General features: G+C 52.9%; 1 protein-coding gene across 2 annotated transcripts in view; it reads right to left on the minus strand.

Annotated features, from left to right (window-relative positions):
- MARK4 (microtubule affinity regulating kinase 4) overlaps nt 1-19,641 on the minus strand; it is a 29,689-nt gene that overhangs the window by 7,037 nt on the left and 3,011 nt on the right. For both annotated transcript variants that reach the window (XM_041746285.1, XM_041746286.1), the window contains exons 2-13: nt 17,766-17,966; nt 15,108-15,161; nt 14,955-15,003; nt 14,161-14,226; nt 14,014-14,084; nt 12,892-12,948; nt 10,391-10,627; nt 7,657-7,776; nt 7,110-7,209; nt 5,744-5,853; nt 5,478-5,637; nt 1,809-2,026 (exon numbers count right to left, since the gene is read on the minus strand). In XM_041746285.1, coding sequence (XP_041602219.1) covers nt 1,809-2,026; nt 5,478-5,637; nt 5,744-5,853; nt 7,110-7,209; nt 7,657-7,776; nt 10,391-10,627; nt 12,892-12,948; nt 14,014-14,084; nt 14,161-14,226; nt 14,955-15,003; nt 15,108-15,161; nt 17,766-17,966 — 1,443 coding nt within the window. The remainder of the gene's footprint in view (nt 1-1,808; nt 2,027-5,477; nt 5,638-5,743; nt 5,854-7,109; nt 7,210-7,656; nt 7,777-10,390; nt 10,628-12,891; nt 12,949-14,013; nt 14,085-14,160; nt 14,227-14,954; nt 15,004-15,107; nt 15,162-17,765; nt 17,967-19,641) is intronic.

Below are 19,641 nucleotides of genomic sequence, written 5' to 3' on the forward strand. Positions count from 1 at the left end.
TCTGGCTGAGTCAGCTGCCTTCTTGGGGTCCCCACCCGCCACCTTGATCACTCTGTATTGTCAATATCTGTCCCCCTTTATCCGTCCCTACCCTGCCCTGGACTGCGAGCTCTCTCAGGTCAGGGAGCGCAGGTGGATGCTGCCTCCCCGAATGTGCTGGAAGTGATCCCTCATTTCCTATCCTCTGGGAGTTTCTCTAAGGTTGGTGTTATTCCTTCCTTCAGTGTTTGGCACAATTCCACTTAAGAGTCAGGAATTTTCTTTCTGGGAAAGTTTTAAGCTATGGATTCCAGTTCTTGAACAAGAATATAAGACTGTTCGGATTTTGTTTTTTCTTGAGCCACTTGTGATTTGAAAGACATCTGTCCATTTCATCTAAGACGTCACACTTATTGGCATAAGGTGGTTCCTGATACCTTCTGTTTTTTTGCATTGGGACAGAGTTTTCCTTTTCATCTCCAATATTAGTAATTCGTGGGGCCCAGTGATTGTTTTACTCTTCCTAAGAACTGGATTGCAGCTTTGGTGGGTTTCTCTAGTGTATAGCTGCTTGTTCCCTTATTGACTTCTGTTATTTCCTTCCTTTTATTTTTTTTTTGGGGGGGGGGAAGGGGGCTTATATGCTGTTCTTTTTCTATTTTTTTTTTTTTTTACGATTTTATTTATTTATGGAGACACATAGAGAGAGGCAGAGACATAGGCAGAGGGAGAAGCAGGTTCCCTGAGGGGAGTCTGATGTGGGACTTGAAACCAGAGCCCCGGGACCACGACCTAAGCCAAAGGCAGACGCTCAACCGCTGAGCCACACAGGTGCGCCTTTTTTCTATCTTTTTAGGTATGGGTTTAATTTAACAACAACCAGAGCCTTCATATATTGAGGGCTTACTGAGCTGGACACTGTGGGAGGTTAGTTTATGTCTTATGAGAGCCTGACAACAATCCAAGTCCCCTGATGCACCCATTTCACAGGGTGGAAGACAGGCTCAGGAAGGGGGTCACACAGCTTGCCAATGCAACTCAAGCTCTGGCCTGTGTGGCCTCAGAGGACTGACTGCTTGCTTATGACCTGCCTCCACTCTTGTCTCTGATGGGGAGGCCGCTTTCCTTCCTCAACCTACTGTTCTGAGGAGCTGCAGAACAGGAGGGCCAAGTACTACATTCCCCAGACTCCTCTGCAGCTCAGGATCCATGTATGAACGGGTTCTGCCCACCCTTACATTCCAGAAGATCTGGAAGGTGGCAATGGGGTGGCAGTCACCTTCCTGTCCCCTTTGCCTTCTGCTTACATGGGCAAGGTCATGAGGTGAGGCTCTGGCTCAGAAAGGCCCCAGTCCCTCTTTTTAGACTTCCTGGCATCATGGGCCCTTCTGGTAGAGAACAATGTTTCTGAGCCTTGAATTACAGTCATGACCGCATGTTCTGGAATTCAACCGTGCTAGGGTCTGCCCCGGCGGTGGCAGTTCCTTTGGCGGGTCAGTTCTGCTGTGCTGATGTGTCATTCCTGTGGGGTTGAACCCACTGCCTGCTGCACCAAGCCCTTCCTTCAACTTTGTAAGTACTTCCTTCCCTGTATGAAATCCCTCCTGCCTAAAGCAAGTGGAGTGCTTCTTTCTGACACCGAATGCTAATTTATACGCTAGCATATCCAGCGCAGGCTCGGGCAGAGAGAGCACTCAGATGTCTAAGGGATGAACGAATGAACAAAGAGAACAAGGAGTGCTGTGTGGCGGTCTGGGGAACAGGATGGGGAACAGCAGGGTCTGCAATATGTGAGCCAGGCGGTCAGACCCCCAGCCCTGGCCACTCACAGGGGTGCTCGTGCTGTCCTTCCGCCGCTCTGGGATCTCTGCCTTGTTGGGGTTGTGGGCGCTGCTGACCATGGGGCTGGAGGGGGGCAGCCCCCGGCTCCCGCTTCCGGCAGCACTGCAGCTCGCCTTCCGGCCTGGCAGTCGCTCTTCCTTCAGCTCCGCGTCCCCGGTGCTGGTTGGGCTGCGCTTGGGGTGTAGGGGTGCGGGGGATGGGCCACCTGGTGGAGGGAGGGGATAGTTAGGGCTCGCGTCACCTGGAAGAGCCAGAGCCTACTCTGAGTGATCCTGAGAACCTCAGAATTCCTCACATAGGCTGCAAGCTCCAGTGTGAGCCATACTGACCCTATCTGTCCAAATGACAAATGTGCACCCTGACCCCCAACTCCATGTAAATGACATGATGCATGAGCAGGTTATTCACTGCATTGGTATTTTTTTTTTAAGATTTTATTTATTGGGGGGGGGGGCATGAACAGGAGGAGGGGCAGAGGGAGAGGGAGAAGCAGACTCCACGCTGAGTGTGTAGCTCAACATGGGGCCTGATCCCAGGACCCCAGGATCATGACCTAAACCAAAGTCGGACACTTAACTGACTGAGCCACCTAGGCACTCCTCATCACGATTTGTTTTTAAGGCCAAAAGACTGAGACCAGCCTAGGTACCCCTTAGGAGAGGAATGGCTAAATGAAATTAAGCTATTTCTATACGATGAAATACTCTACAGCTATGAGGAGGAAGCTGCTTATGTATCTTATGATCTTTAAGACTGCAGAGCAGAAAAGGCAGAGCCTGTGGTCTAAGGTGTGCTGTCATTTGTAGAAGGGGAAATGTGTAGATCTCTACATTTTTCTATTTATCTACTTGTTTATGTGTGAACATCTTAAAAGGCTCTCATTTGTCTTAAAGGTGAGAATATGGGCAGCCCAGGTGACTCAGTGGTTTAGCGCCACCTTCAGCCCAGGGCCTGATCCTGGAGACCTGGGATAGAGTCCCACGTCGGGCTCCCTGCGTGGAGCCTGTTTCTCCCTCTACCTGTGTCTCTGCCTCTCTTCCTCTCTGTGTCTCTCATGAATAAATAAACAAAATCTTAAAAAAAAAAAAAGTGAGAATATTGGGACGGCTGGGTGGCTTAGCAGTTGAGCATCTGCTTTTGGCTCATGGTGTGATCCTGGAGTCCTGGGATCGAGTCCCACATCAGGCTCTCTGCATGGAGCCTGCTTCTCCCTCTGCCTATGTCTCTGCCTCTCTCTGTGTGTCTCTCATGAATAAGTAAATAAAATCTTTTATTTAAAGATCTAAAAGAGAGAATATTACCTTAAGTTATGTGAATATGTTAGTATTGTATTTATGTATAGTTATGTCTCTCTTTTTTTTTTTAACTTTTTTTTTGGAGGGGAGGGGGGCAGAGGGAAAGAGAATATCAAGCAGACTCCTCACTGAGCATGGAGCCCAAGGCAGGGCTCAATCTCATGATCTGAGCTGCAATCAAGAATCGGATGCTCGGGCAGCCGGGGTGGCTCCGTGGTTTAGCGCCGCCTTCAGCCCAGGGCCTGATCCTTGAGACCCGGGATCAAGTCCCATGTCAGGCTCCCTGCAGGGAGCCTGCTTCTCCCTCTGCCTGTGTCTCTGCCAATCTCTCTCTCTCTCTCTGGTCTCTCATGAATAAATAAAATCTTTAAAAAAATAAAATCAGGCGTTATATTAAAGTATATTAAAAAAAAAAAAGAATCGGATGCTCAAGGGATGCCTGGGTGGCTCAGTGGTTGAGTGTCTGCCTGTAGCTCAGGTCATGATCCCGGGGTCCTGGGATCAAGTCCCGCATCAGGCTCCCTGCATGGATCCTGCTTCTCCCTCTGCCAATGACTCTCCCTCTCTGTGTCCCTCATGAATAAATATATAAAACCTAAAAAAACAAACAAACAAACAAACAAAAACCCAAAACCAAATCTGGTACTTTGGAACATCTTAGGAAATTGTAGTTCTAGAGCCAGTGGGTTTAAATGCATTCATGGGACTGAACTGCCCTTTGAACTGTCGAAACTTCTACATATTAAGTCCCCAGGAACCTCAATGCTCCAAGGTCCCAGAAGCACAAGTTCTGCAGTGATGGATACAGGGCACCCATCGACAATCCCCTGAGAACCTTTGGAACCCAGAAGGTTTCCACGTGGGTGTTAAGATTACCATGCTAGAACCAGAGGATGTTAGAGGCATAAGCTTCTTAGCGACTTTCTGTGCCAATCTGACTATTTTATAGGTGGAAAAAGGAAATCCAGGGAAGGGGAATGGCTTGACCATCCAGATCCCACACTTCCTGCTCAGGACAGAGGCTTGAGTTTCCCCAACACCCCCTTCCCCATGCTAATGCCTGTCCCAGAGTTAAGCATTGTGAAGCAGGGCTGCAAAGTCAGGGAGAGTTGGACTGTTCCTCCACTGCTAAACACAGAGTTACCAAGTGACCCGGTTCATTCCTAGGTACCCGCCCAAGAGAAACGAACACGTACGGCCATACATAACGTTGTACTCGAACGTCCACGATGCATGACCCACAATCGCCAAAAGGTGAAATCAATGCAACGTCCATCAGTTGATGAATGGAAAAACCAAATGTGATAGACCCATGGAATGGAATATTACTGGGCCATTAAAAGGGACAAAGTGCTCGTTTATGCTTAAACGTGGATGAAAGTGTTATCCTGAGTGAAAGAAGCCAGACGCAGAAGGCCACAGCTTGTATGACTGCTCTTATACAAGATATCCAGAATAGGGGAATCTGTAGAGATGGGGAATAGACTGGAGGTTGTCAGGGGCTAGGGGGGTGGTGGATGGGGGTTTGGGGGTCGATGGCTATCTAGGGCTTGTGGAGTTTCTTCCTGGGGTGATGAAATGTGTTAAACTGTGTTGTGGTAATGGCTGCACAACTCTGAAAATACTAATACCATTGAATCGTCCACTTTGCATGGGTGAATTATACGGTATATGAGTTATATCTCAAAAGAGCTATTGCAAGAATAGGTGGGAGGGTTCACCTTTGAGGAGGGTATGGGTGAGAGACCTCTTGGAAGTTTCCTTGCCTCATCTGTGGTGGTGGTGATGGGGTCTGTTTTCTGTGGGCGATGAGATCTCTTTCAGTTACAGAATGTGGGGTACAACTAGATGTCTGCCCAGCCCCTTTCCACTAGGAAGGGCCTCTCAACATTTCAGTGCGGAGGAGAGCCAGAGGGCAGGCTCTCAGCAGCCACTTTGTGCAACGTGTCCTGATCACAGTGGCTTAATCCCAAGTGGACCCTGACGTGAGTGCTCTATCCCTGATAAGTGGACCAAACGGATTCCAGCTATCATTTGGGCTGGTCTCTAACACAGAGAGATTGGGAAAAAGATAACGTGAGACAAGTAAGAGAAAGGGAAAGCCAGGGGAATAGAGAGGAATCAAGAAACAGCATCTGCTCTGGCTGCTCTTCCAGTTTCTAATCCCTTCCTGATCCTGTGTGTTCCCACCTCCAGGTCCCCTATAATGTCTCTGCATCTTTATACAAAATTCCTCCCTTCTCTGCAGCTGGCTCGAGCAGAGGTTTCTGTTGCCTGCCAGCCAGACAACCCCAATGTAAGGCAGGTCTGAGGCCTCGGAGCCCAGGATGGCGTGTGAAGGCATGTGGGGGTCATACTCACAGAAGTCGCTATGCCTGCGCTGGCGGTGGTAGGTGGAGGAGGAACTCCGCTGTCCTTTGCTGTGGCTGGTGCCTTTGCTGGAGCCTGTTCCATTGGTAGTGTCGCTGGGCGCCCGCACCCGTGCCAGGGCCAGCCCCGGGGTGCCCCGGTCCCCACCCTCCTGCAGGAGGATGACAGATGAGGAGGCTCAGCCTCCATCCCCTCTGCCCCAGAAGTCCCTCCACCCCGGGCACCGCGCATCCCAAATGCCCCTGGCGCCTTCTGACCTCAGTCTTCCTGCCCAGCAGGAGGTAGGTGGCGGTCACTTCGTTGTACTTCTGGCTGGTCAAGGCCTCTTTGATTTCTTCCCGCGTGTAGCCCATACCCACCATCACCTCTGGGAGAGGGGGATGGAGAGGAGGTTCAATCTCCCCAGACCCTTCCCTTCCACTCGTTTCTGTGTCACATAGCAATGCCTGCTCTTTGGCCTCTTTAGTATCCATTCCTCTTTTCTACCAGCAGCACCCTGATTTCCTTGCAAGATCTCTTTCCAGCTCAGATCACCTGCCTGACTCCTGCCCGCACTGAGCCCCACGGGCAGGTATATAACCCAGGTCTGATCAAATAGAGTATTCCATCCCCAAGGCCACACTGATTGGTTCAGGGTGGGCATATGACCCGGCTCTGGCCAATCAGAGCATTCCATCCCCAGAACACACTGACTGGTTCAGGGGTAGCCAATGGGTACCAGCCTAGAGCTTCTATCAGAACATTTAGGGAAGTGGCTCTTCTTCTTGTTGGGGTGCCCAGGCCACTAGGATATGCAGTTGCCAGCATGTTCCTGTGGCCAGAGCTGCCTGGGAGGGAAGCCACCACTAAGATTCCCAACGACTGTCTCTGAGCACCTGAATCCAGCTGTGCCTGAAGCCCACATACCCTGGCCTTTATAGTTATGTGAATGAATCAGTGATGACTGTGAGGTTATAACCATATAAAATTGCTGACATTAACAAGTTTTCACCTAGTTTCAAATGGTCCAGCCTATTATTATTATTGGCATAAACCCGAACAGCTTGGATTTTCTCTTATGTACAACCATGACAGTCCTAATTAACGCAGCCAGCTCTAATGGTGGCCTTGGAGGGTTACTGGATAGTTCTTAAGGGGCTCTTTCAGGGCTAATGCTTTGGGGAGCAAAGAGTTCAAGGGTTCCAGGCTGGAGGATCTGGGACCAAAGGGTTGGTGGGTGAGGCACATGTCCACATGGGGATTTGCCCCAAACGTGTGCTTTACCAATGACTTAGGCCCAAACACTTCTGGACGTGATCTATGATTTCCTTTTGTGTCTTAATTGTCAAAACACTTTACATAGATTAACTCATTTAATATATTCACAACCCTATGATAAGTTCTACAATCGTCCCGTTTTATGGATGAGGAAATAGAAGCACTGAGAGGAGAAGCCACTTGCCCAGGGTCACACAGCTAGAAAAGTGGCAGCACAAGGATGAGAGCCTAGACTTCTCCGCTGTCCCTAATTGCCTTGCAAATTTCTCTCATGCACTGACCGGAGGGGCAGGTGCTGGGAACCTCCTATAACCCCTGGCTCCGTGGCACTGAGCAACTAGGGCACCTGCTCTCCCTGACCCTCACCAATTCGCTTGGTGTCCCCGAAATCCTCTTCGGGCTCCGTGTATGGCTTCAGCTCCTCACCCTCATAGCCAATGTTGATCCATTTGTCTTTCATGATTTGCTGCAGGGATTGGGGGGCAGGATCAGGAAGGGGGAAGACAGGTGTCAGAAGCAATTGAGGAAAAGAAGGCCCATGTAGGGCCGCCTGCCCTGCCCCCCACTTCCAAGACCTAACCCCCCAGAATCGAGGGCTTCCTGAGAGCTGGCGCCTCCTCACCCATACCCCTAGTGCCCCTGCCGGAGCCTCCCGATGTCACCTCCCTCCTCCGCATCATCTGGGTCCCCAGCACCCTGTAATCAGCCTAGGAGCTCATTAGCTAATTACTGGCATGGCGGGGAGTGGGCGAAGCTGTTTGGGGGTGGCGTTGAGACGGGCCTAGGAGCCTTTTCCCTGGGGCTGCCTGGCTTCCCTCCCCCTCCCAGCTGGGATCATAAGCAGATGGGACACAGGAGAGGAAAAATGAGGGCAAGAAGGCTGCAATGTGAGGGGTGTGGGGCTGGGGCTTACCTCGAGAGTACAGCGTTTAGCTGGGTTCAGCACCAAAAATCTCCGCAGGATGCTCTCACAGTCTGTTGACATGTAGAAAGGGACCCGGTACTTCCCTCTGAGGACTCGCTCCCGCAGCTCCTGGGGGGATGGGGTTACTGGAGGCGGGGTCCACCCCACTTCCCCACCCATCACAGATACACACACACACACACACACACACACACACACACAGAGCACACACGCTCATCTTTCTCCCAATTCCTTCACAGAAGCAAACAGGTGGCAAAACCCCACCCCTCCCTCCTGACCGCAATTCCCCATCTGTAGAATGGGAGCCCTATATGCACCTTCATTCAGAGGAAATCTCGCAGGGGAAGTGACTTCTACAAGGCCTGGTCAGAGGCAAGTCAGCATCCGGGGTCTCAGTCTCCTCCTCTATACCCAGCGCTCACAGCACCCACTTCACAGGCCAGGGTGTCAGTAAGTTTAAGTCAAGTGCCCAGCACGTGTGTGGCCCAGAGTAAGTGCTACTTCAGTATTAGGTTTATGGAGGGGGAAGAGCGGGGTGTGTGGGGGATCCTGCCCACCCGGCTCCCACCCTCGGATCCCCCCTCCCCTAGGCATCCCTGAGACCCTGGCAGTCTCAAAGAATGAGAACTGATTTACATGCAGACTTTTTTTTTTTTTTGTAAAGGGCCTTTTATGAGGTGTCCTGCCAAGACGGAGAAAATAAATTCCACTCGCCATGGCATGGAGGACCAGAGAGAGCTCCTCCACCCTCAGGAAATGGAGGGGGACAGGTGATGTGGGTGCGGGGGAGTCTCCGGGTGAAGCTCTGCTCTGCGTGGGGACTGGGGACTGGCCTGGGAGCTCCCTTCCCAGCATTCTCCTAAAAGGGCTAGAAGACGCATGTGCCCGGGAGCCTCCTGGGTCCACAGAGCAGCCCAACCCGGGAGCCTCCTGGGTCCACAGAGCAGCCCAACCCGAAGGGTCGTGAATATTTAATTATAATGAGTATCACTTTCGGAGCAGAGCACTCACCCAGGGCCTGGGCAGTGTTCTAAGTCTTTATGCAAAGTACATCTGTGCTCACAACAGAGCTGTGATACAGGCTATGATGTCCATCTTTCAACAAGGAAACTGAGGCCCAGAGAGGGTAAGTCACCTGTGCTAGGGGCGTGCAGCCAGAAAAATGGCAGGGCCGGGGCTGAAACGCAGGCAGTCCGGCTCCGGAGCCTGCGCTGTATAACCACTGCACCACCCTGCCTCTGTCACCAGGTAGTGAGAAGCAGCCACTAGGCCATTGACACCTCTACCGGTGCGGCTCCCGAGTGTAACGGCCTGGCCAGATGCCGGGTCCCGGAGGTGGGCTTTAGACACCCAGTTTGGCTCTAAGTGGATGTTCTTAATGGCCCCATCTTACAGGTGGGGAAACTGGTTCAGAAAGAGGGTATGTGCCCAGGCACTTACAAGGAAATGACAGAGAGGCGACCTGCCCCCAGCTGCCTGTCTTCCTTTGCCCAGAAAGGTTTCGGGGGCCCTGGTGGGGAAGCCAGGAGAGCAAGTGACAAGGGCCTGGGGCAAGTGAGACGCCGGCGTGGCCCTCTGAAAAGGTCTCTTGGCTTCATGCTTGGGGCTCAGAGAGATTATTCAGTGATAGTGAGCACTTAGCACACCCCACCTCAGCTACAAGGCCGCTCAGCTGAGGCCTCTGCATAGAAGGGGTTCCCCCTCCTAATATTGAAGTAGCACTTACTCTGGACTCTAGGGACAGAGGGACATCGTGGCTGCCACTAACCCCACAGGAACAGTAACAATGTGCTGGGACAGACTGATAGGGCCAGAGTGTCCCCACACTACTGACCAGAGCATCTCCCAAAAGGCCCCACCACGAGTCGTTCGTTCTCATCCTGTGACCCTTCTATAGGCGATGTTTCCCGATAAAAAGGTCAGAGGAGAACCCCATGGGACCCTGCCACTCAGTGCACACTTCCCACCATTCTGTGTCCCCACCCCCACCCCCACCCCCAGCACTGGCCAGTATCTGACATGATACACATTTTGCTTATCTATTTTGTTTTCGGCCCAGCTCTGCTCTTTCCCGGGAGGGCAGGGATTTTTCCGTTTGAAGTGCCGCCCCATGCAAAAGGTTTTCAGTAGGTTCACCGAGTTTTGTAGACCTCACCGGTCAGTTCTAGAACATTTTCGCCCCCCTCCCTCTCTGAAGAAAGCCTGTTCTCCAACGCCCCCCAGCCTGTGGCAACCACTCATCTGCTTCCCATCTCTCTGGATTTGCTTGTTCTGGACATTTCATAGGAATGGAATCACACAATGGGTGGCCTTTTGTGATTGGCTTTTCCCACTTAGCGTGTTCTCGGGGGTCAACTCAACCCATGGGCTGGCATGTTGGAAGGCAGAGATTTTTGTCTCTTTTGTTCGTACTGTATCTGTAAAACCTAGAATAGAACCTGACAACCCCCTGCGCCTGATGGCAGGTAATAAATATTTAGTGATTGAATGAGGGAGTGAGCACGATCCACTTGGGCTGGCCATGCGACTGACCATGGGGACCTGGGTCCTGCCTCCCCCCACCCCCTGCCCGTCTTGCTATATGACCTCAGGCCAGCCCCGTCCCTCTGGCCCTCTACAAAGCAGGTGTAGGGAGAGAGGTTGGGGGGCCCCCGATTGCAGGAGGGGTGCAGAGAGACCCTTCCCAGGAGATGAAGAGCTCCATGCCAGCCCCACCCAGCACCTTGAGGTTGTGCCCATCGAAGGGCAGGGAGCCGCTGACGAGGGTGTACAGGATGACGCCGAGGCTCCAGATGTCCACCTCTGGCCCATCATACTTCTTGCCCTGGAACAGCTCTGGCGCAGCATACGGGGGGCTCCCACAGAACGTGTCCAACTTCGAGCCCAGAGTAAACTCGTTGCTGAAGCCAAAGTCAGCGATCTTGATGTTGGCCTCGGCATCCAGCAACAGGTTCTCAGCCTGGGAGAGGGTAGGAGGTGGGTGTGTGTGGTGGACAGGAACACAGGCTCTGGAGCTGCCCCCCTATGGACCTATACTGACTGTGGCCCGGTCCCCCACTCCCTATGTGACCTTGGGCGTGACTTTATCTGTCTGGGCCTCGGTTTTCTCATCCATAGATGGAGGATAATCATAGCTTCTACCTCATGAGGCCATTTGAGAATTAAGTGAATTCTAAAAGGCCTAGAACAATCTTTCGCTATCCAGCAAGGACTATATAACATTGGCCATTATTATGCCATGTGGTCTGCAGAGCTGGGGGTTCTCAGGCAATCTCCTGGCCCTTTCTTGAACCTCTGTTTTCTGAGCAGGAAAAGAAAACATGAGCACTGGCTGCTCAAGACTCATAAAAATGAAAAAAAAAAGTCATATTTTTAAACATTTTTATAAACGTCATTTCATAAGCAAGGAAACTGAGCCTTAGGGAGACCACCTCATGCCCACAGCAAGAAAGTGGCCCAGCCAGACTCCAAAGGAGGCCTGGCCTTGGGATGCCTGGTGGCTAAGTGGTTGAGCACCTGCCTTTGGCTCAGGATGTGATCCTGGGGTTCTGGGATTGAGTCCTGCATTGGGCTCCCTGCAGGGAGCCTGGCTCTTCCTCTGCCTGTGTCTCTGCCTCTCTCTCTCTCTCTCTCTCTGTGTAAAATCTTAAAAAAAAAGAAAAAAAAGGGGGGGGGGCCTGGCCTCCTCATGGCTGGAGTGTGGAAGGAGTCTCCAGCTTCCTGCCTCCTGCAGATCTGGGTATACATACCCACTTTTCAAAGTACTGTTCACGTCTGGCCTGTCCCAACCATTGCCTCTCCGCAGCCAGGCCACTGGCACCTACGGCTTCTTCACGGTCTCCCTACCTCCTGGTTGATTTGGATACCATCCCTCCCACCTACAACCCAACGGGGCAGAGAACCAACAAAGACACGTTTCAGAGTTTCCCCCAACCTCAGTGTAATGGCATCTCACTCTTGCTCAGGGGTGACACTTCCCTTCCTGGTGTTGAGGCTCCACAGTCCAGCCTGGGCTGGCCCCCTCTGTGTGCCCTAAACCAGATCTCCTAAACTCCTTCCAGCCACTTCCAGGACCCTCCACCAGGGGGCGTGCCTCCTCCAGGTGACGGCAGACTCCCAAACCCCAAGGGGCTTTCTCAGAGGGTGGGTATAGACAAGGCAGAGAGTCTAGAAACTTCTACAGCGATTTGACAGTCGATTTTTATGGCTTTTCTGAATCTAATAATTATAGTTTTAAAAAATTGGTCTTGCGTTTTGGATATCTTTTTCGTTGTTGTTCACTTCATCTTTACTGTACTTCACAAAAGCATGTATCACAGTGGACTGGGAATTGAAAATATTAAACCTGGTCCTTCACTCTAGATAACCTTGAGAAGACCTTCCGTAAAGCAGAGCGCCTCACACACAGGAGGTGCTCAAGAAATGAGAGTCAAGACAACTCAATTTGAGGGGTACCTGGGTGGCTCAGTGGTTGAGCGTCTGCCTTTGCAGGGGGTGATCCCGGGGTCCCAGGATCAAGTCCCACACTGGGCTCCCTGCAGGGAGCCTGCTTCTCCTTCTGCCTATGTCTCTGGCTCTCTCTTTGTGTCTCTCATGAATAAATAAATAAAATCTTTTAAAAAAAAAAAAAAACAACAACTTGATTGAGCAGGACAAGGGTTTCTCTCTCTGGTCTGGGACGAGAAGCCCTGAGACAGGTGGTTCTCTCCGGGTGGGGGGTGTGGAGCAGGGGTCCAGGCTGGCTGGGGCTTGCTTCAGGGGCTCTCTCTCTCTCTCTCTCTCTCAAAAATCCTTCCTTCTCAAGTTCAGAGATGCCTGTGATTCTAAGACCCAGAGGTCATGCGACCCTGCAGCTCTAAAACCTTAGTTCTTGAAGGTTTCTGAGAGATGCCAAGGCTCCAGAGGCTCTGAGAGTGGGTAAGCCCTTTATGGTGTCCTGTGTCCTTGCTCAGCACACACATACTCGTGTGGGATGTCCTGGGACATTTTGTTTCTTTCTTTCAATTCTCCCCTCCTTCCCCCACCTCCCTACCTGCTCCCCCATCTGCTGGCCTTCCTTGGACACCAGAGCTTGGGAAAGAGTCAAGGGGCCCTGGATGCTGAGGGAGGAGGATGGGAAGGAAAGGGGAATGTGGAGGCCCTAGGGGATCCCCAGGGCTGCTGGAGGTGGGACTGGGGACAAGTGTGGGTGGGTGGTCTGTGGGCTGAAGTCGGGGGGCTCACCTTCAGATCCCTGTGCACGATGTTTTTCTGGTGACAGTAGTGCACAGCCGATACAATCTGGAGGGGAGAGAAGAGAAGCTCAGTCACCTGTGGCCCCAAAGCCCTTGGCCTCTCTCAGACCCCAGGAACCTACTCACAACAGAGCCCCAGAGCCCCAGGCCTCCCCTAGGCACAGGCCGAGATGCTGGGGCCTGATGCTCTGATTCCATGACAGCGGGGACCCACACAGACACACATGTACACTCAGACACCTGGACACCCTCAGACATCTGCACACCCTCCCAGCAGGGGCACCAGAACCAGAAAATCACAACTAATCCCCTCCCGACTTGCACATCTGGAAACATGCATAAGGACACCATGCAGCTATAGACAGACACTCGGCCCCCACACACCCAGTACAGCCAACTAGGGCGTCTGGACAGTCCCGGACCAGCCCCCCGTACCCTTCACCCAGCAGACCTTCATGCCCCTTAGCATGCCCCCGTACCCACACACCTGGGCACCCACACACCTGCATACCCTTTTCCCAACAAACGTACATGCCCACACCTGGGGCTCCTCACACATACACTGGGGCTGCCATATGCTTTTTTTTTTTTTTTTTTAAAGTTTTTATTTATGTATTTATTTGAGAGAGAGAGACGACGGGCAGGGAGAGAGGGAAAAGCAGACTCCTCGGAGCTCAATCCCAGGACCTCGAGATCATGATCTGAGCTGTAGGCAGACACTCAACCACTGAGCCACCCAGGTGCCCCTGCCATATGCACATCTACACTGCATATCTGTATCTGGGCACCCACATACCTATTTTCCACACGCCTCATCCGCACTGCTGTGCTCACACGCTCCAGTACCCTGGCCCCCACGCGCCCGAGCCCCACTCCTACACATGGGCCCACCCTTGCACCCACCTGTCCGGACACCCTCACACCTGCATCAGGGCAGCCTCTCACACCTGGGCATCTGCATGCTCACGGACACCCAGCTCTCCATCTTTACTCCCACCCAGACTTAAGCCCCCAGGTCACTGGACAGCACAGACCTCCCCCTCCCCCGAGCGCCCAGGCCCTCCTCCCACCCGGGGATGGAGGTGCCGCCCCCAGCCCTGCCCCCCCTCACCTGTCGGAACTTGGCTCGGGCTTCCTTCTCCTTCATGCGGCCGTGGGACACGAGGTAGTCAAACACTTCTCCTGCAGGGTAGATGCCAAGTGGGGTGAGCGAGGGGTGTGGGGGGCACAGGGGGCAGGGCGGGGAGGGAAGCCTCACCGGCACTTGCGTATTCCATCACCAGGTACAGCGTCTTCTCCGTCTCGATCACTTCGAAGAGCTTCACTGCAAGGATCCGGGGAGAGCAGGGTTATGTGGGGAAAAGAATCCCCCCCCCAGCTCCACCTACATTCTAACTCTGCATGTGCTGACCAGAACACCCTATTCCAGACTGTTCAATGGCTCCCTATGGATGACAAGGTTTTCCAAAATCCTCAGCCCTACGTCACCACCTTTCCTACTTTCTCTCTCACAAGAAAGTCGGCTCTGTGAGGCTGAGATTTGTGTCTGCTTTCTTCCCTGCTTATGCCAGAGGCCAGATGTCCCCAGCATCTGGCATAAAGCGGCCACTCAATAAACACTTCCCGAGTGAACAAACACATGGATGGATAAATGCTGTGGCCACATCCAGGCCTGGTTAAATCCGGCTTCTCTACATAAAGATCCCCGTCTCCCCCCTGCCTCATAACAATGACAGTGCTTGCTCCTGATGACAGTCATCAGACCAGCTGCCCCCACCTTAGCTCTAAATGGAGGGTTTCGAATGCTCCATCTTATCCAACCCCCATGATGACCTTGAAGTAGGCCCTCTTATCAGCCCCACTCCAGAGGAGGAAACAGAGGCTCAGAGAGGTTAAGTGACTTGCCCAAGGTCACACAGCCAGTGAGCAGCGATATACAGCTAAGAGAAAACAGGTCTTTCTGTTAAAGCTGCGGGTTCTTCTATCCCCCAGCTCTCTCCTCTGCTGAGTGCCCCACTTGGTAGTTTGAGCCCACACTCTTCCCCTCCTCACCGATGTTGGGGTGGTTTAGGCCCTTCATGATGCGGACTTCTCGGAACAGCTGGGCATGGCCAGAAAAGAAGAAAGAGAAAGATGAGGGTGGGCGGTTTCAGTGACCCTCTTCCCCACCTCGGCCCCACCTTGCTCCCTCTCCCAAAGCCTCACTTTCTGCAGGCTGCTGGGGTTCAGCTGGGTTTTGTCAATGATCTTGATGGCGACCTGGAGGTAGAAGGAAGGTATGAAAGATCAAGGTGCCAAGGGCTTGAGTTGGAGAAGGGTCCCCAACCCAGATTGCCCCCCTCACAGAAAGCCCTCCATCAGGGCCTCAGGACCTTTGCATATACTGTTCCCACTGTGTTCAGTGCTCGCTGACTTCTATAGGGAAATATCCCTTATCCTGCAGCGTGGCCTGGGTGGGACTGCTCCAAAGGCCTGTGTGAATGTGTGGGACAGTGACTGAGACCTTTCAGGGGGGCCCCTCTGTGAGAGCCCTCAGACCATTCGCCCAGCACATCTCCTTTGTTTTGAACATGTGAACTGTGAAACAATAAATAATAACCATAGCTAACATTTCCCGAGGAGTCACCCACCTGGCCTCAGTCTGGGTGCTTTACAAGGGAGAATGCTTTCAATCCTCACAATAGTGCTAGTATTATCCCCATTTCACAAACTGGGAAACTGAGGCACAGAGCTGTTAAGTCAGTTGGCCAGGGTTCCATGGCTAGTAAGTTCCTGTGCTGGGATTTTAACGTATGTAGCCTGATCAAGTTTACCTCTTGAATACTTAAGAAAATAGAATTGATTGATTAGATTTAATTTTTAAAAATTTTAAAAAAGATTTTATTTATTAAAAAAATATTTCACTTATTCATGAGAGACACAGAGAACGAGGCAGATACACAGGCAGAAGGAGAAGCAGGCTCCCTGTGGGGAGCCCGATGTGGGACTCGGACTCGAACCCAGGACCCCGGGACCACGACCTGAGCCGAGGGCACATGCTCAATCACTGAACCACCCAGGTGCCCCAATTTTTTTTAAGTAATTTCTACAGCCAACGTGGGGCTCGAACTTCAGACCCCAAGATCAAGAGCCACATGCTCTTCCAACTGAGCCAGCCGCCTCTAGTTTTAAAAGAGCTGTGAGGCAGTCACCATGCGGGAACAATCGGAAAGTTCATGAACTCTCCTTTCTGTTTGTCTTGCGGCGTGGTTTAAGTTTTTATTTTGAATCGCACTTTGGGGCAGAGCCGCAGAAATTTTTCAGTAATGAGGGGCTGTTTAAAATCTTGACTCAGCCCTAGGTCTACAGCTTTCCCAGAGGTTTTGGGGGCCACCCCCAGTCACCCCCAGATTCCCTGGATTACAGAATCCTTCACTTGGGAGGCCCTGTTTCCTTAGAAGCTGGTCCTCTAGGAAGCCCCTGGAATCATGTTCAAGTTCCACACAAAGGGAATGACACGTTTTTCGTGCAGGAGAGGGTCTGTTAGCGTTCCTCATATCCTCGCGAACAGGTTTTTAATTTTGTCAAGCATTTTTTATGCCAGTATTGAGACGATCATATGGTTTCTCTCCTTGAATCTGTGAATGTGCTGAAGTACATGAATAAATTGTCAATTTGAAAAGAACTGTGCATTCCTGGGATGAACCCAGCTTTGTCATCACACGGCTTTCTTTCACTGATGTGCCGGGTCTCTTTACTAATATTTTGCTTCAGATTTTTGTACCTACGTTCCCATGTATGACCGGCCCATAATTGCATTCGTATCTAGTTTTGACATATTGGTCATCGTCCAGCTAGCATTTAAAATCAGCTGGGCAGTGGAACCCTCTTTCCTTAGTCTCTGGAAGTACTGGCATAAAATTGGAACGTTTGGTGGAATACGCCCATAAAACCATAGGGGCCTGGTGTCTTTTGTGTGTCTGGGGTAATGGCGTGTGGGCAGGAGAGAGTTCATCTAAGGCAAGAGAAATCGCTCCAGCCACAGCCTCTAAAATTAAAGGGGAACAGAGTAGCCATACCCTCCCCCCAGGTGGGAGTGAGAGGCTTCCTATCTAGGTTACAAGGTCTGTGTGGGCGCCTCTGCTATAATGTTGCCATCCTCCGAACACATGCCCACTCTGGGAGGGGAGGCGGGGAGAATGGGACTGTGGGTAACTGAGAACTCCAGAGAGATCGTGCTGTCATCTCATGAAAATCGCTGCAAGATCGGATGGAACCAAAATCCACCCCTGCAACAGGCAGGTGGTCCAGGTTTAGACACAAAAGCTGCGTGAATTCTTAGAAATACAACACACGGCTCTGCCGGCGACCTGAGAGTTCCCGACAATTCCGGGGACAATGAGAGATATCTGACGAGCCCTGGCCACTCCTGTGCCGTCATCCCTGTTTGAAGGTGGGGAAAGTTTACTCCAGAGTGGATGTTCTTTACCACCACTTTACACTCCTACATCATTTTTTTTTTTTTTAAAGCTCTAGGCCCAACGTGGGGCTTGAACTCAAGACCCGGAGATCATGTTCTACCGCGGGGCCAGCCAAGCACCCCACCCACGTCGTTTTTATTACACAGCCTTCACCACTGGCCAAGTCTTGGGCAAATACAGACCTCATCTACATTTAATTCCCACGGTAGTCCGTCCAATTCTACTTGGATTGTTCTGGACAAACCTGAGATGTCCTGACCTGTCCCGGGGAGAGTCAGGGACTTACCTGAGGTCACAAAGCAAAGCGATGGCCAAGTCTGACCTCGCCCCACCTCCCACCACGTCGGCGCTGGCACTGGGATGGCAGGACTGGGCCCTGCGCCCCGCCCATCCCCCCACTCACCTCGCGGCCCGTGAGGATGTGCCGGGCCAGCTTGACTTTGGCGAAGTTGCCCTTCCCGATGGTTCTCAGCAGGCGGTAGTTGCCCACGTGGGGCTGCTCCTCGGGACAGGAGGCGATGGAGTTCCGGCAGCGGGCACCCAGGGAGCGGCTGGACCAGGATGGCCCTTTGTCTGAGGAGCGGCCACTGCCCAAGGTGCCATGCTGGACAGGGGAGACGGAGCGTGAGTGGTGGCCAGCGCCCGTCCCATCCCGCCCTCGAGGTGGCTCCCATGGGTGGGTGGTCCACTCCAGCCACGGCCACCAGCCCCTTCACGGTCCTTCTCAAACCCAGGCCAGAGAGAAGCAAGCTGCTTTCGGGGGTCCCCCCATTCCTTTCTACAAAAAGATGCCTCCAAGAACAAAAAACATTGGGGACCCCCCAGCTGGGCAGCATCCGGGGTCCCAGACATCAGGCCTCCTTCTCGCGCCCCCCAGTACCCCCAGCAGTTGGTCTACCCCCCAACCTCCTTTTCCATGTGCTGGGACCACAGCGTTTTATTCTAAATGCTGCAGCCCTCACTTCCAGTCTGTGTCCTCGATCTGGGTTCAAGCCCCAGGTCTCTCTCAGGGCTCCCGGCATCCCGGGTTACCCATCACCTCCCCATCTGGGCGGCCCAATTACCCTCTGAACCCCCAAAGCAGCATCTCATTCCCAGCTTACTGCCTCTAACATTGCCCCCCAATTCTTACTGCCCCAAATTCGACTTCACACACTGTAACCAAGACTCTTTCATTTCGCCCGGACCTTCTGGCCCCACACAGCTACCTTCCTCCTGTGGAAAACACTGCTGCCTCCCCCGTGGCCCCCCACAACCCTGCGAACCACTGTGGCTCCCACGCCAGCGCTCCCATCTGTCCCCGATGTTCTGTTCCTGCCGTCCTGTCCCTCCTGGGCCTCTCTCCCCCGCAGGTCACTGCCTGCTCCAGGCTGCCCTGTCCTGATTGTGAGCCCCAGGGACTGTGCCTCCCTTTCAGCGCTGGGGCCCAGGGTGCAGGCGACCGAGGGGAGCCACAGGTCCCAGCCAAGGTGGCTCTGTGCTGCACCCCTGCCTGTGCCCTTCCCAGGGCGGGGGTGGGAAGCAGGAGGGCGAGGGGAGCTGAGGAGGAGGAAGGCCAGGTAGGCAACAGGGAATCTGCACAGCTACTTAGCACAGATGAATCCATCCGGTCATCATCCCCATCTTAAGGTAAGGAAACTGAGGCCCAGAGCTGGGCAAAGTTTATGCCAGAGTTGCTGTCCTTCACCCTCACCATATCACACTGACTCACACTCCTACGTGTTTGCATTACGCTGCTTGTACTACGGGCCAAGGCCTGGGCTAGTAAGCGCCTCATCTGCATTTAATTCCCACGGGAGCCCAAGGAGGGCGGTGCCTACATCCTCATACTCCAGAGGAGAAACTGAGGCTTGGACAGGGAAAGGGGACCCTGTCAAGGTCACACGGTTCACCCACAAGACACAGAAGGACCACTGGCACCACGGAAGTCCTGACCACATGCCGGCTGCCTACTGTGCCCTCGCCTGAGGCCTCCCTCGTGGGTCCCAGTTACTATCCACATTCTCCAGACAGGGGCCCCTGAGGCTGAGGCAGGGTGAGTGCCTCGGCCAAGGTCACAGGGCAAAGAAGCAGTGCCAGGGATTGATCAGGCCTGCTGGATCCTGAGTGCTGAGCTCTTTCCCACATCCCACTGGGCTGCTCCCAGTCCCAGGTCTCCTCCCAGGGGAGGGAGGGTGGGAAGGGAGGTGGAGATCCCAGCTGATAAGGCCCCTGATCTCCACAGAGATAAGGGCTTGGAGAAGAATCCCCATCAGGTGGCACCAGGGGAGCAGACTGGG

Source organism: Vulpes lagopus, chromosome 2 (genome assembly GCF_018345385.1).
Source record: "Vulpes lagopus strain Blue_001 chromosome 2, ASM1834538v1, whole genome shotgun sequence".
Classification (NCBI taxonomy): domain Eukaryota; kingdom Metazoa; phylum Chordata; class Mammalia; order Carnivora; family Canidae; genus Vulpes; species Vulpes lagopus.